The sequence below is a fragment of the Solanum tuberosum genome, unplaced genomic scaffold (assembly GCF_000226075.1).
Source record: "Solanum tuberosum cultivar DM 1-3 516 R44 unplaced genomic scaffold, SolTub_3.0 scf00217, whole genome shotgun sequence".
NCBI lineage: Eukaryota > Viridiplantae > Streptophyta > Magnoliopsida > Solanales > Solanaceae > Solanum > Solanum tuberosum.
This window is the reverse complement of record NW_006239142.1, coordinates 801,001-816,179: the sequence shown is the minus strand read 5'-3', so window position 1 is coordinate 816,179 and position 15,179 is coordinate 801,001. Positions and strand designations below refer to the sequence as shown.

Here is a 15,179-nt window from a genome sequence, read left to right as displayed (position 1 = left end):
AAACCAAGCTCGAGGAGACTGTTTCAGACCATAGAGTGACCTACGCAATCGACATACAAGGCTACTAGACTTCTTGAGCAACAAAACCAGGTGGTTGCTCCATATAGACTTCTTCCTCAAGATCACAACGCAGAAAAGCATTCTTAATGTCCAACTGATGAAGAGGCCAATGACGAACGCCAGCCATAGATAGAAAAAGACGAACAGATGCAATTTTAGCCACAGGAGCAAAAGTGTCACTATAATCTAGCCCAAATATCTGAGTATACCCTTTGGCAACAAGGCGAGCCTTAAGTCGATCAACCTGACCGTCTGGACCAATTTTGACTGCATAAACCCAACGACAACCAACAGTAGATTTACCTGCAGGAAGGGAGACAAGCTCCCAAGTACCACTCTTATGTAAAGCAGACATCTCATCAACCATAGCCTGCCTCCATCCAGAATGAGAAAGTGCTTCACCTGTAGTCTTAGGAATGGAAATAGAGGACAAAGACGACACAAATGCATAATGGGGTGATGATAGACGATGATAACTTAAGAAGGTATAATGTGGGTTAGTATTTCGAGTGGATCGTATACCTTTTTGAAGTGCAAGCGGTTGGCTAGGAGGAGGCAAGTCCGCAGTAGGAGCAGAGAGCAGGGTCCGGCGCTGACATGAATCATCTGGGACTAGGGTTGGACGTGGACGGCGATGATAAGTTAGTAGTGGTGGCACTACAACTGGAGATGTAGAAGTAATCGTAGATTCCTCAAAGGTTGGCACAGGTAAAACCTGAGGTATGGGTAAGACCATAGATATATCAGGATGATTAGAAGATGTATAGTAAGGCTGAGACTAAAAAAATGTAACATCAGCGGACATAAGGTATCGATGAAGATCATGTGAATAACAACGATACCCTTTTTGAACTCGAGAGTAACCAAGAAAGACACATTTAAGGGCACGAGGAGCTAATTTATCTTTCCCTGGGGCTAAATTATGAACAAAACATGTGCTCCCAAAGACACGAGGGGGGATAGGATAGAGATGTGACTGAGGAAACAATATGGAATGTGGAACCTGATTCTGAATAGAAGAAGACGACATTCTATTAATTAAATAACAAGATGAAAGGACTGCATCGCCCCAAAAACGCCGCGGAACATGGGATTCAATGAGGAGAGTGCGAGCAGTCTCAATGAGATGCCTATTCTTTCTTTCTGCTACACCATTTTGCTGAGGAGTGTATGGACAAGATGTTTGGTGAATAATTCCTTGGGGAGACATAAACTCCTGAAACTGGGATGATAAGTATTCTAAGGCATTATCACTACGAAAAGTACGAATAGAAACACCAAACTGATTTTGTATTTCAGCAAAGAAACTTTTGAATATAGAAAATAACTCAGAACGATCTTTCATTAAGAAAACCCAAGTGCATCTCGAATAATCATCAATGAAACTAACAAAATAACGAAATCCTAAGATGGAACTGACTCTACTAGGACCCCAAATATCAAAATGAATTAATGAAAAAATAGACTCTGAACGACCCTTAGTACTTACGTGAAAATGTAGCACGAGTGTGTTTCCCAAGTTGACACGACTCACAATCTAATGTGGATAAACTAGACAACACCATCTTTTGCAGTTTGGATAGACTTGGATGTCCCAAACGTTTGTGAATTAGATCTGGGGAATCTGTAACGGAGCAGAGCATGCTGTTAAGGAATTTAAAGAGGTAAGATTTTAAAGGCCTTGTGGTTCATGTCCTGTTCCAATCATCTGTCCCGTACTGCGGTCCTGCATGAGACATCAAAAAAGGTTATGCTACAATGTAGGGCTTTCGTCAAACGACTAACCGATGCTAGATTAAAAGGAGAACCAGGGACATAAAGAACAGAGTCTAGGGTGACAAAAGATACAGGTTTGGCTTTTCCAACCCCTTTTGGTTTGGTTCGGATCCCATTGGCTAAAGTAATAGCGGGAAGAGATTGTGAATAAACAATATCAGACAAAAGTGATTTATTACCAGAGATATGATCAGAAGCCCACGAGTCTATGACCCATGATCCAAGAGTGCTAGACTGTGACACACAAGTAAATGAATTACCCGCAACAGAAACATCAGGTTGTGCAACCGAAACTACTTGTGGAGACGTTTGTTTATTTGCACGATACCGAAGGAACTCTTAATATTCCTTAGAACAATAGGATCATAACTGGGTGGTGGACCATGCAAAATATAACATACGTCACGAGTGTGTTCAGGTTTATGACAATGACTACACTTGGATTGAGGTTTTCCAAAACGTTGTTTACTTGCGCGGTTTCGAAGGAGCTCATTATATTCCTTAAGAACAATAGGATCATAACTGGGTGGTGGACCATGCAAAATATAACATACGTCACGAGTGTGTTCAGGTTTATGACAATGACTACACTTGGATCGAGATTTTCCAAAACGTTCTTTCCCTCGTCGATTCTCCATAGACTGGTATGTATGCTGGAAACTGCCAGAAACTGCTACAGTGGTCTGAAAATATTGGAAGCTGCCGGAATCTGCCCATAGTGGCCTGAAAATTCTGATTTTGCCGGGAACTTGCCGGAAATTGCCTGAAAATCACTGGAACCCTAATTCCGGTGATCGGATCTGGAGAAAATTGGCTGGGTTCTGGTCGGAAATACTGGACGACCCCAACAGAAGAAAACTGCATGAAAACAGATGACCGGAGCAGTACTCACGCTCCAGCGCGTGACCAGATCTCACCGGAAAACTTCCACCCTCGAACGGCGCGTGGAGGCGCGTGAGGGTCTGTTTTCCGGTGGATCTAATTGGGGTTCGGTCGCCTGAGCTTCCCGAGCCTCTTGATGGTGTTGTCTTTCGCACAACACCTTCAGAACGAAAGATGACACAAATCAGTCCCAACCGTCGTCGCCGGAATTTGACACGGTGACTGGAAGTTTCTCTCCAATGCTCTGATACCATGTGAGAAATATATGGGAAAAATATTATTGAATTGTGTATCTAAATAGTTACATTGAGACCCTATTTATAGACACTACATTGGAATCCTTTTCCAACTAGGATTCCTATTCCTATTCCTATTCTAAGTAGGAAATACTTATTTCTATTCTAACACAAATGATGCTACTTTCAAGATGAAACTTATTTATTTATTTGAGAACACATGAACTATTTACTTGAAGGAAGAAACCACAGCTGGTCACACTTTCTCCTTTCTTCTCCAGCCAGCTAACACCTCTCCTTACCATCTTTCAATTCTTTCTATTTCATTTATTCAGGAAAAAGTTAAAATTCAGGATTACCATCACATTTTAATGAATTGAGATGATTTTGCTAATAATTTACTAAAACAACTACATTGGGAGAACTGAAGATCAAGTATGCTACTTCCAGAAATTGTTAGGGATACAAACCAAGTTTGCCAGTACCAGAGGAAGCTAAATCACAAAAGACTCATCTAAGTTGTATGCTTTTGGAAATTTTGAACTGGAAACTTCTTTAGAGTGCTTAGGTGCGAGTTAGTAGTTTCTCTGATTGACAAAAACATAAATGAGGTTTTATTGTGGACAATATTCAAGAAGCTCCTGTGTATATGAGTTTAGTGTACTAAGATAAGGTAAGTTTTAACTATGTGAATAAGGACAGTTATTAAGTAAGGAAAATTACCAAAATAACAAGATTCATAATAATGAGAGTGTTGGAAAGAATAAACTATACAATTAACCTAAACATGTAGTATGATTTAGAATAATATAACATGTAACAAAATACATTTGATTTTCGACTTAACTAATACATAATGGAAAGAATATCCCATACGATTAACCTATATATGTAGTATGGTCTAGAACATTCTGATGTGTAACTTAATAAATTCTCGACTTTCGACATAACAAATACATGAATCCCGCTGACAGGTCATGGACATGGAGCATGAGCTTCAAGCATTGCGAGTGCAGCTAGCAGAGAAGTGCAAGTATTCAATACAGCTTCAGAAAGAGGTATCTGCAATACCTAGTTCAAAAGTATATGCATGTATCTGTTAATGCTATCTGGTGATACTTTGGAGGACGGTGAATACCGTATTTCGTTGGTGGCACTTGTGTTTATTACAGAAAATGATAAAAAAATTGTTGGTTCTAGAAACTATCCTCAGTTCCACATTCGTCCCAGCTTTTCAGCAGCTTGACAATTGTATCTTTTGAATATATATATGTAACCAAGACAACTACCATGTCATGAAGAGAAACATGCTTTAAATGAAGATTTTTTTCCTACAAGTGTTTGGACTCAGGTAGTTCCTATTTGAGTATAAACAAGCAATAATATGCAGTCAGATAGCCATTAAATTGACGTGAAGTGATGACATGCATCTGGAGGCAGGACAATAGAACAAAATATTGGGGAATTATCATCATGTTTAGTCTTTGAATAGTATCTTGGATTCTTTCGGAAGTGAATATTGTCATGTTTCTCTTTGGAGGCTGTTGCCTTTTCACATTGTTTTTTGCTTGATTTTGGTGCTGCAGCTTCCAAAAGGTGTTATATGTCTCTGCTCTTTCTTTTTATATATTTTTCATTGATATATTCTTTTGACTATCTAATTTGTCGTTTATGGTGTAAAATTAAGTAATAGACTTATCCAGTAACACATGCTTAAAGATATTAAGCCGTGTAATCTTGGGAATCAAATGCATATGGTTTTGACTGAAAATGAGAATGACTTTAAGAAACACTGGAAGTCAAAGACATTGATGAGAATAATGTCAATGAAAGAAGTCAAAACAATGTTACTCATGTCTCTTGTTCTTATTATGTGTCCTTTCTCAAAAAGGAATCTCCTTTTCTTATTGTCCCTTGTAAAATTCTCTAAGACGATTTCGGTAAGAATTCAAGTTATGTTATTAAGGCAAAGCTGTAATCTCAGACTAAATAGTTTTGATATACCATTATGTTTGTCAGCTGGCAAGGAAGATGGGTGAGGAAACTGTATCACAATTATATGAATTAGATGGCACGGAGGCCCTGGGTTCATTTTTGCATATCCAGCCGTGTTCTCTTGCTGCTTCAGAACTATCAGAATGTACAATTCAGTGGTATCGCTTAGCGTGTGAAGGCGGAAAGCAAGAACCTATTTCAGGTATCTGAGCTTTAGTTCTTTACATTACATTGTATGTTATGCAACTTAATTGATGTTATCTAGCACATCTTGTGTTGGTCCAGTTACTTGGTGCCTGGTGGTGACTGACAGATTGTTTTCATACTTCTTGGCTGCAAAATTTTGCGATAGAAAATACTTAAGATACTGAAACATCTAGCTGGAGTATTGGGGTAAAATAGTTTTTGGATGGGCTTCTATTAACATTGGAGAAGCTGCTAAATGGACAAACTAATTATATCAAAGTATTTTCATAGAAGACACTAATTTATTCTAAGTATTACTTAATGTCTTCTTTTGTGAGTAATGGTTACCATTTACAAAAAAAAAGTCTTGTTTCATAAGTTCAATTCAGTAACTAATGACCTCTCAGGGGTTGGTTGGTGAATTTGATTTGGGGGATAAATTTTGTCGGGCGTTTGGTTTGTTTGGGAATCCTTGGATCTGGATCGAGATGACCATTAATATCCCATGATGGGATATTTCAATCCCGTGAGCCCATGGGATTAACAGGTGGTTCACCCCTTCTCCGATGTTTCTCTGTTGCCGCCTAATGCACCTGCGCCTAATCTTTTGAAATGTTTCACTTTTCTTGTTGTTTTATACGTTTATTTATTTCTGAATTCTACAACTAAAGTTTCGTTTGTAGTCTTGTTAAATATACTTTAAAGTGGCTCATATGTACTTATTACTGTATTTTGAACTTTGAAGTCAGATACTTCTTGGTGAACTACCACATATATTTGATGCATTGAGGTAAAGGGAATTTTGTAAAAATGACCCCATACAAAGCTTTTCAAATTGCTTTCACACTGGACAACCTGTACATGTTGAATCGTCCTACTCCTTTATTATAGTTTTTTATTTGTGAGCATTTTACGTTCATATGTTTGCTTGGTTCCATCTGGCATAAAGGTTATCTATTATCTTCCTCATTTTTTAAGTGACACATGCTTTTGCATTGCAATTTGATGTGTTGTATTAACTTACCCCCCTTCTGGCATGTGTTCAACAATCCTTATTTCAGGAGCCACAAAACCTGTTTATGCTCCAGAACCATTTGATGTTGGACGAATTTTGCAAGCTGAGATCACGTATGGAGGCCAGACAACATCAGTGACGACTGCTAGTCCTATTGATCCGGGTTTGTTTTGATTCCTGAAATGTAGTGCTTTCCATGTGCTTTTTAGTTCTAGTATTAACCAACATTAACTTCTGTGGGTCTGATTAGATATTGACTTAGCTGCAAACTAAGTCTGCATTTCCATACCTTCATAATGACTGGCAAAGTTTTCCTTTAACAGCTGCAGGCTTAGGGAACTATGTTGAAGCTTTGGTGCGTAGGCATGACATTGAATTCAATGTACGTTCAATTTAAAGTTTGCTCCTTTATTAGGAATTCCTCAATTAAGTTCCCTTTCGATTAATTTACTACTTTTAAGTCTCTTCTGATTGTTCTATATAGCTGTATTGTCTTTACAAGTATGTCTCCACGTCTAACTCTCAGTTCACCAATTTAAATGATCTTTCTGCCTTTTAGTTGTGTACTCCCCACCGACACATCATGTTATGCACAAGCTAATGTAATTAAATAAATGGAAGTGTCTCATCTTTAATATCTGAAGCTTGCCTTTTTGGACAAGATCAAATATTAGATGAGGCGGTTACGCAATTCAAATAAGGTTGTCCACTGGTTGTATAAAGACTTCCAAAGGGGGTTTATTAAGGGGTTCTCCAGCATTTTCTTTCTCTCATTCTACTTGTGTTTCGTCTATTTCAACATTACTCCAAAGAATTTAAAAATGATGTCAAAGTAGACAGAGGTCCTATGATCCAACTGCATCCCTGCCTGTTTATGAACAAGTATTTACATGTTTTTTACGCAAGGAAAAGAATCAGACTCATACCTGAAGGGTTGTATTTAGACATGATTAAATAAATAGAAGTGTCCATCCTCTAATAATTTAAATTATTGGATAAGGCGATAACATAATTCAGCAAAACTATCCAATTTCGAGAAGAACATAAACCTGAGAATATATGTTAATAAGAGTAAGATTGATTCCATCTTGGTCTGTTGACGTCACGTCGTAGCTGCATTTGTCTTTCTCCAACTCCTTACTTATATGTATATGTTTATTGGTGATGTTTGTAGGTGGTTGTTGTCCAGATGAACGGAACAGATCATACATCAGAGACTATCCATGTCCTTCACATTGGAAGGATGAGAATGAAACTATGTAAAGGGAAGAGCAGTGTAGCAAAAGAATACTATTCTACTTCAATGCAGGTATTGATAATGCCTACTCCCTTTGCCATTTCTTTCATTTAGGTGTTGTGAGAGCTTATAGAATAACAGAAAGTAAATACCTTCATGTTGTATAACTCACAAGGGATAGGACCGACTGCCCATTGTAGCACAAATAATAGGCCAAAGGAGTACCAATTTACTTTTTGGCTTATTATGATTTGCAAACGTCTGTACTCGGAAAGGGGATTTATGCACGACAATTTGAACAATTGTCAATGCACTTTCCCAACTAATCTGTTACACTGCCTTTTCACCACAGTTATGTGGCGTCAGAGGTGGTGGGAATGCTGCAGCTCAGGCAGCATTTTGGCAAGTAAAGACTGGACTCTCCTTTGTATTGGCGTTTGAAACGGAGAGAGAAAGAAATGCAGCCATTATGCTGGCCAGAAGATTTGCCTACGACTGCAATGTAAGTGTTAAGGCATTTTCTTTCTTTTGGCTGCAGATGAATATTGTAGCATCATTACATATCATAGCACTTCTTAGACTAATCATTAAACAGTTATGTTGTTCTTTTTTAATCCAGTTTGAATGTGAACAATTCCCAATACTAGCTATTCCTATACTCTTTATGTATATTTTTTGCGACTTATTTTTATAGGCATTGATATATATATTTATATATAATTTTAACAACCAAATGGAGAGGGACAGAGCCTAATCTCCTTTTACATCTTAGGACAAGAAAGATCCTATCCTATTAAGATTCTGATCCAATGATCTTTACAAAACAAAACTATATTGATGCATTTAAAATACAACTGTTAATGCATATAAAAAAAGTATTCAAGGTGGATCAAATTGCCAGGTATTAGTCTTCTTGGCTCTTCTTCGGAAGGTTGGAAAATCCAATTTATTCATCCTAAGAAGGCCTTTAGCCACTTCTGGAAGATCAACTTCTTGCAAAAAAATCTTTGGGTCTTGAATTTGAGTGGTATATTTTGCTAGAGCATCTGCCACTTCATTTGCCTCTCTATAACAATGTTTACCTGTGATATTTTTGTGGCTAATTAAGAGTTTTATTTCATCAATGATACCTAGAATCCTCCAAAGAGGCTTAACAAAATGCCAAATAGTAAAGTTGATCAATCTATTAATGATTTCTTAATCACCGTTTCAAATAGAAAGTGCCCATCTAATATGGGACGGAGGGAGTATTACATATTGTAAGCATCATTACATATCGTAGCACTTGTAAGACAAGTGGTTCCTAGTTTGTCAGTCTTCAGTACATCTATTGTGTAACTTGTGTTGCTTAAATTTGCAGATTATGCTATCTGGACCGGATGATAGAGCCGCTCCTGGATCTTAAGAAAGCTACTATAATGAAAAGTTGTAATTATACCGACTCTGATGTATCTATAGGTGTTTTGTAGTAGTGAATATGCTATAGGGTTGATTGTTGAGTGGCATTTTTTCACCACCTTCTTGTCTTCTCTTTATTTCTATCTTGATAGCAAAGGCATTGTTTTTTTGTGTCCCTAGCTCTATTTGATTGTAATGATTCTTTGCTCCTTGTTTCTTTGTTTTGTCAAGTGATTGTAATTGAGCTCAACATACATTTGATTTTTGAATGGCTTGTAGTGATTATTGGCTTATGTTCTTCAAACAACAATCCATTTTTTGGTTTGGATGGAATGGTTGTATAACTAAATCATGCTGAAGTTCCAACATGACTTTGATCAAAACTAATTTTTATCTTCCTATAGTCATTTGGCTGGCTATCGAAAGAAAAAGCTTGCATCGGCTTCCCCTACTATATAACTGGTCATATCTCTCTGCAAACTTAACGTGGTAGTTTCCCATCACTTTCCATCTATCGATTAAAGCCATCTCTCTGCAACCTAACATGGTTGATTATTTCTATAGAGTGACATAGCTCTGAACTCAGATTCTGTACTGGATCGAGATACAACACTTTGCTTCTTACTCCTCCATGAAACTAGGTTACACAATAGCCTGTAGTCGAAAGCGGAGCGTCCTTAACTCAGAATTATAGCACATAGATAGGGCTTCTTTGAATAGGACTAGTAATATACTATTGTTCTTAAGTTCTTCAACTCTCAAGTCTGGTTATTCAATACTCTATTTAACATTAATAACATAAAACTTTCCTAGTGATACTACTAACTTCTAACACTGGACCTCAGGTTGTTCTTGTTCTCTTGCTCAATTATTTGATTTGATTTCATTTCTTACTCGTTATTAGCCTTGTTTACATAAATTGAAGCAAGTTAAACTATCTTAATCACGCATTACCAGTCGTTTCAATTTACGTGTCCTTGAGTCACGTTTATAAATTTAACTAAGCCTTTTTAAAAAGAAAATTACAACACTTTATCGAGACGAATATTGGGTAAATCATCCTTTTCTATTTATAACAAGGTTGAATAATTTTTGAATTGTCCAAAAGGGGAAGTATATACATCTAATCTAATATAATAAGACATGAATGAATAATTTTGTTTTGTATGTTTAGATTCATTCCACCAGAGACTAGGAAAAATGTCATTTTGTGAAATCAATAAACGATAAAAATTGGTTAAAATCTTTGTACTTATTATTTGGTCACCTTTTGAAGTATCAGACTGACCCATTAACAATCAAATCTGGAAAAAAAGACTTATTGGCAATATATATATGGAAGCACCCCTAAATCTGGCATGAATTCTCGAACTATTAGCATCCTTAAAAATACTCTTCTATTTGATTAACTAAACTTAGATACATCCCGACCTGTCACACGATATAACAAGTGGTCTCAAACTCTTGTAAGAGTATGAGACTCTTAAGTCTTAATAAAAAGTCGAGATATAACAAGTGGTCTCAAACTCTTGCAGGAGAATGAGATTCTGAAGTCTTAATAAAAAGTCGAGCTATAACAAGTGGTCTCAAACTCTTGTAGAAGCATGAGGCTCTTAATAAAAAGGTCGAGAGGAGTGTTGAAAACACCCCTAAACTTGACGAGAATTTAGGAGTGTATTTCACTCATATTACAAGATACGTGGTGTATTTAAGTTCAATTAATCAAGTAAAGAATATTTTTAAGATTGTTAATAATTCGAAGATAAAACTAACAATTCGCATCAAATTTAGGGACGTTTTCAATACTTCCCTCAAATATTTTTGTTTGGAAGAATCTACCAAACTTGTTGGCACAATAGAATTTTTCATTTAGAAAGTTACCCATCAATTGCATATAATTAATAGACTTCTTCTATTGCCATCAATTAGGACTTCCACTTTGATTAATATCTATTTTATTCTTTGACTTATGGGTTTAGTCCATACGTGTTAAATAAACTTCAATTATATAAATAAACTTTTAGTTGATTTCAAAGTATTAAATTATAACTTTATCCAATATTGAATTATATATTTAAAAGGATGATAATACTTAGTTTTTGATAAATATAATACTCGCATACATAAATTTAATTTATAAACATTACAATTTTATACAATATGAAAGTACCTTTGGGAAGGAATAATATATCTTTTGAAAGACATTTATAAAATATTGTCAACATTTCGTGTTTGACATTTAAAAAATAAAATAAAATATGTATATTCTAGATTTATTGCCCTTAATGTTAGGGTGAGTCAAAATACAATTCTTGACATATTTTTTGATATATAAGTAAGCATTTCATATTTGTTTTTGACCATAAGGTTAACATATTATAAGAATAATAATATTAAATATTAGAAAAATGATGACTTATTTGCTTTATTCATGATACCATGACATGTACATCTATTCACGATTTTAAAGTGAATAAAGCTTAATCTATTTTAAAAAGAGAAAATCGATAAAGTTTCCTTTTTAACTTATACATTTAAAAAAAATAAAAATAGAAGGTTCTATTACCCACAATTATTTAAAAGTAATATATGTATATATTTATCAACTTTGATATTGCACATCATTTTAATTACTTTTTCTTTTTCGTCTATCGTTTAGATTCCGAATTCATAAGAATACAACTAATTCACCCCTCCCCTTTTAAAAAAAAAAAATCAAGCAAAAAAAAGGAGTTAGGTCAAAATAGTACAAAAGTTCATATAAGGATTTGTCAACATTCCCAGGTTGAAAAATTAGAATTTGTATTTGACCAAAAAGTTAAAATCTTTCTCCTGAAGCATAAAATTTGTACATGAATGCAATTAAATCTTATTATTTTAAATCTACTTAATTAGTTTATCATTTTAATCATTTATGTTGCATGAGAATGTACGTAGCATGACATTTTAGAAAGTTGCTTTACAAGAAAAAGAAAAAAAAGATCAATCATTTCAAAGTGCACTCCACCTAACATTAGAAGAATGGTAACTTTTTGTTGTTTTTAACCAAAAAATAATAAAGTCATTTTTCCTTTGTTCTAAAATATCGTGTCAATTCAAATGATGTTATATAAAATGAGATGGAGGAAGTAATGATTTTGTTGTCACCTTTTTTTAAGGCTACAATTAGTAATTAGAATAAAATAAAGAGAGAAAATTATAAAAATCCCACTAGTTTAGGAGATAATTATTTAGATATAGTTTAGTTTGTAATATTATGATCTAGATACAGATTTTGGTGCATCCAGATACATCCAGGTACATGTATCTCGGGATACATGAAGTCAAAATTAGGTGTAATTTATTCTAGATATACTATATTCAAGTGGATTCACATGTATGTATATATATACACACACACGATATGACACTAAAAGTTGTAGCATCTTTCATATCGAGCTATTGGACCATTTGGGAAGTTGGTCAGTCTGGTTCAAATCACGGATTTCTTGCAGAAAAAATCCTCGACAAGACTTCAAATGTGCGGATTTAGACAAATCTCCCTCGCTGCCCTCCCATCTCGCTCGTCACTCTCTTAGATAGCTAATATCCCAGATACATGTGAATCTAATCAGATACATACAAATACATGCATCTAGTTTGTATTTAGTGTGATTTGCATGTATTTAAGATATATGACTATCTCTCTTCCTGTCTCCCTCACCTCTATCCTTATTTTAGTGTATTTGGTAGTAAAACTACATGTATCTAGGTGTATCATTCTTAATATATGGTAGAAAACTCCTAATTAGTAGTTAAAATACATAATTATTTAAAAGTATAGATAAAATTAGTGTATATGGTATGTATATTTGTCTAAAAGAGGTAATTTTCCCATAAAATAAAATATATGTGGTGGTTAATGAATGTTTACGAAATAATTGAAGACTATATCTTTATAGAATACTTTTCTTTGCTTAACTGATACTAAATCAGTATCATATACTGCATTGGTATCATTAAGGCTAACAATTTTACTTAACTGATACTAAATCAATATCATATGCTATATTGGTATAATTAAGGCTGATAATTTCGCTTAATTGATACTAAATCAGTATATATATATATATATACTGTATTGGTATCATTAATGTTTCTTGTTAAAAAATTACTCATTAGTAAATGATACTATAGTAAATGATACTATAAGGTTTCTTGTTCAGAAATTACTTATTAGTATATATATACTGATTTGGTATCAAGTTAAACGAAATTATCAACCTTAATGATACCAATATAGTATATGATACTGATTTAGCTAGCGTTTGGCCATAGATTTTCAAATTTTTTGGCAAATATTATTTGGGTAAAAATTTGGGTGAAATTCACCATGTGTTTGACCATACTATTTGGGAAATATATTTTCACCTTTTTAAGAAATATGATTTATACCCACAAGTTTTAAAAACTATCAAAACTAACCATATGTTTGTATTACATAGCACATGACTTTGTTACCATAAGTGGATTGTTATCATTTTCATCCCAACCATATATATCATCACTTTCATATTTACTGAATATTCCATCACTACTTGATGTTCACGTAAAAAATTATGTAAAACAACGCAAACAACTACTATAGAGGGTGTTCTTGTAAAAAGATAAAAAAAATTGGTGTAGAATTTGAATTATTAAAAGTTCCCAAATAATGAGATTTGACCCAAATACTAGTTTTTTCTAGTATTTGGGAATTTTGGGTTATTTGCCAAATAATGACAAATTGTATGGACAAACACAATTTTTTTTTAAAAGTATGGACAAACACTATTTGCCAAATTTATTTCCAAATTTTATTTGGAAAATCTATGGCCAAACGGGCCCTTAGTATTAGTTAAGCAAAAATTATTAGTCTTAATGATACCAATACAGTATATGATACTGATTTAGTATTACTTAAGCGAAAATTATCAGCCTTAATAAATGGGGGGTATGGGCTATAATTATTTATGAGAGAATGAGTATTTCGGGAATTACTTTGGATTTGGATATGAACTTGTAATTATTTTGAATTTTATGGCCTATTTATGTAGTTTTCCCTTATAAATTTAGTGACAAATTAGTAAAGGATTATCAAAAAGTATTATTAGGTAGGAGTAATTTAACGACGAATTAACAACGAAATTTATAGCTAATTCTTTTAATGTCATAACAAATTACAAGAGTATAAAAGGATAAATTAGTTGATGATTGCACATCCTTTAGGAAAATATAAAGATTGATTCCAAACTCAAGAGGACTAAATGTATTTTTAATTTAAAAGTAAGTGTTTTTTTGTTGGTATTAATCATAACCCTTATAATTTTAAGAGTGAAAGTTTTTCTTCTCCCTTCATCTCATATTTTAGCTATAAACTTCATCGTTAACAAATTACTCTTAGCTAATAAATTTTTAGATAGTCCTTCGCTAATTCATCACTAAATAGGATTAGAGACGAATTTTATTGATTTTTTTCATCCTTCCTTTAATTTAGTTTGAAACCGCCCTAACAACGATTACCTTTCTATTGTAAGATAAAATTATTCTGTGATTTCATTCGAATCCAATTATGTGTGATAATAATTGAGGAAACTTAAAAAATGACTATAGTTTGGACTTACAAAGATCTATAGCTATAGTTAGCTTAATTACGAATTATAGCTACATGTTAGGGGAGGAGAGAGGTGAGCAAGACTAGAAGAGGGAGGAGAGAGGTGAGCGAGATCTGGAAGAGAGAAGAGAGGGGCGAGATAGGTTGAATACATGTTGTATTCGTTGTATCAAAATGAATACATTTATATAAAAAAAACTGTTGTATTTAGCTATATATTAAGAGGAGAGAGGCGAGTGATGAGTCCACAAATTGGACTCATTAAGGAGTATATTTTAATAGAATTTGTGTCCTCAAATGCTTATTTTACCTCAATATTTGATGAAAACCCTTAAGTTTCAGGTATTTAAAGTTTGAAGGAAAACATTGGCACTATGTCGCAAAAAGGAACAAAAAAGGCTGAAAAGAACGAAGAAATGAAGGCCTGAGGATCGCTGAGTCCACTTGGCGAATCGCCGAAGGGTCTTACCTGGCCTTTTGTTCAAGTGTGCTGAGCCCTGAAGCAAAGGATCAAGTCGGCGGAGAAAGGGAGCAATCAACACATCGCCGAATAGTTTCGCGAAGCAGTACCATGTTGCCCAATGACACCGAGCACGACGATGCTGAAGGATGGTGCAAGACGGCGATGAACTACACCAAAAGGCGAATCGCCGAGTTGATCAGCGATTCTGACTAACGACGCCGAACGATCCGCTGCATCACAAATCTGTGAAAACTATAAATACTAGTTAGAGTTTTAGTTTTAAGTGTAGAACCATTATT

The 15,179-nt window shown here is 34.5% G+C and overlaps 1 protein-coding gene across 1 annotated transcript in view; it reads left to right on the top strand.

Annotated features, from left to right (window-relative positions):
* The window catches only part of LOC102595579 (stomatal closure-related actin-binding protein 1), a 15,683-nt gene extending 6,605 nt beyond the window's left edge, over nt 1-9,078 (top strand). The window contains exons 6-12 of the mRNA XM_006356311.2: nt 3,929-4,012; nt 4,974-5,151; nt 6,197-6,313; nt 6,474-6,532; nt 7,325-7,459; nt 7,740-7,889; nt 8,748-9,078. Of these exons, the coding sequence (XP_006356373.1) occupies nt 3,929-4,012; nt 4,974-5,151; nt 6,197-6,313; nt 6,474-6,532; nt 7,325-7,459; nt 7,740-7,889; nt 8,748-8,792 (768 nt within the window). The 3' untranslated portion in view covers nt 8,793-9,078. The remainder of the gene's footprint in view (nt 1-3,928; nt 4,013-4,973; nt 5,152-6,196; nt 6,314-6,473; nt 6,533-7,324; nt 7,460-7,739; nt 7,890-8,747) is intronic.
* The last annotated feature ends 6,101 nt before the right edge of the window (nt 9,079-15,179 follow it).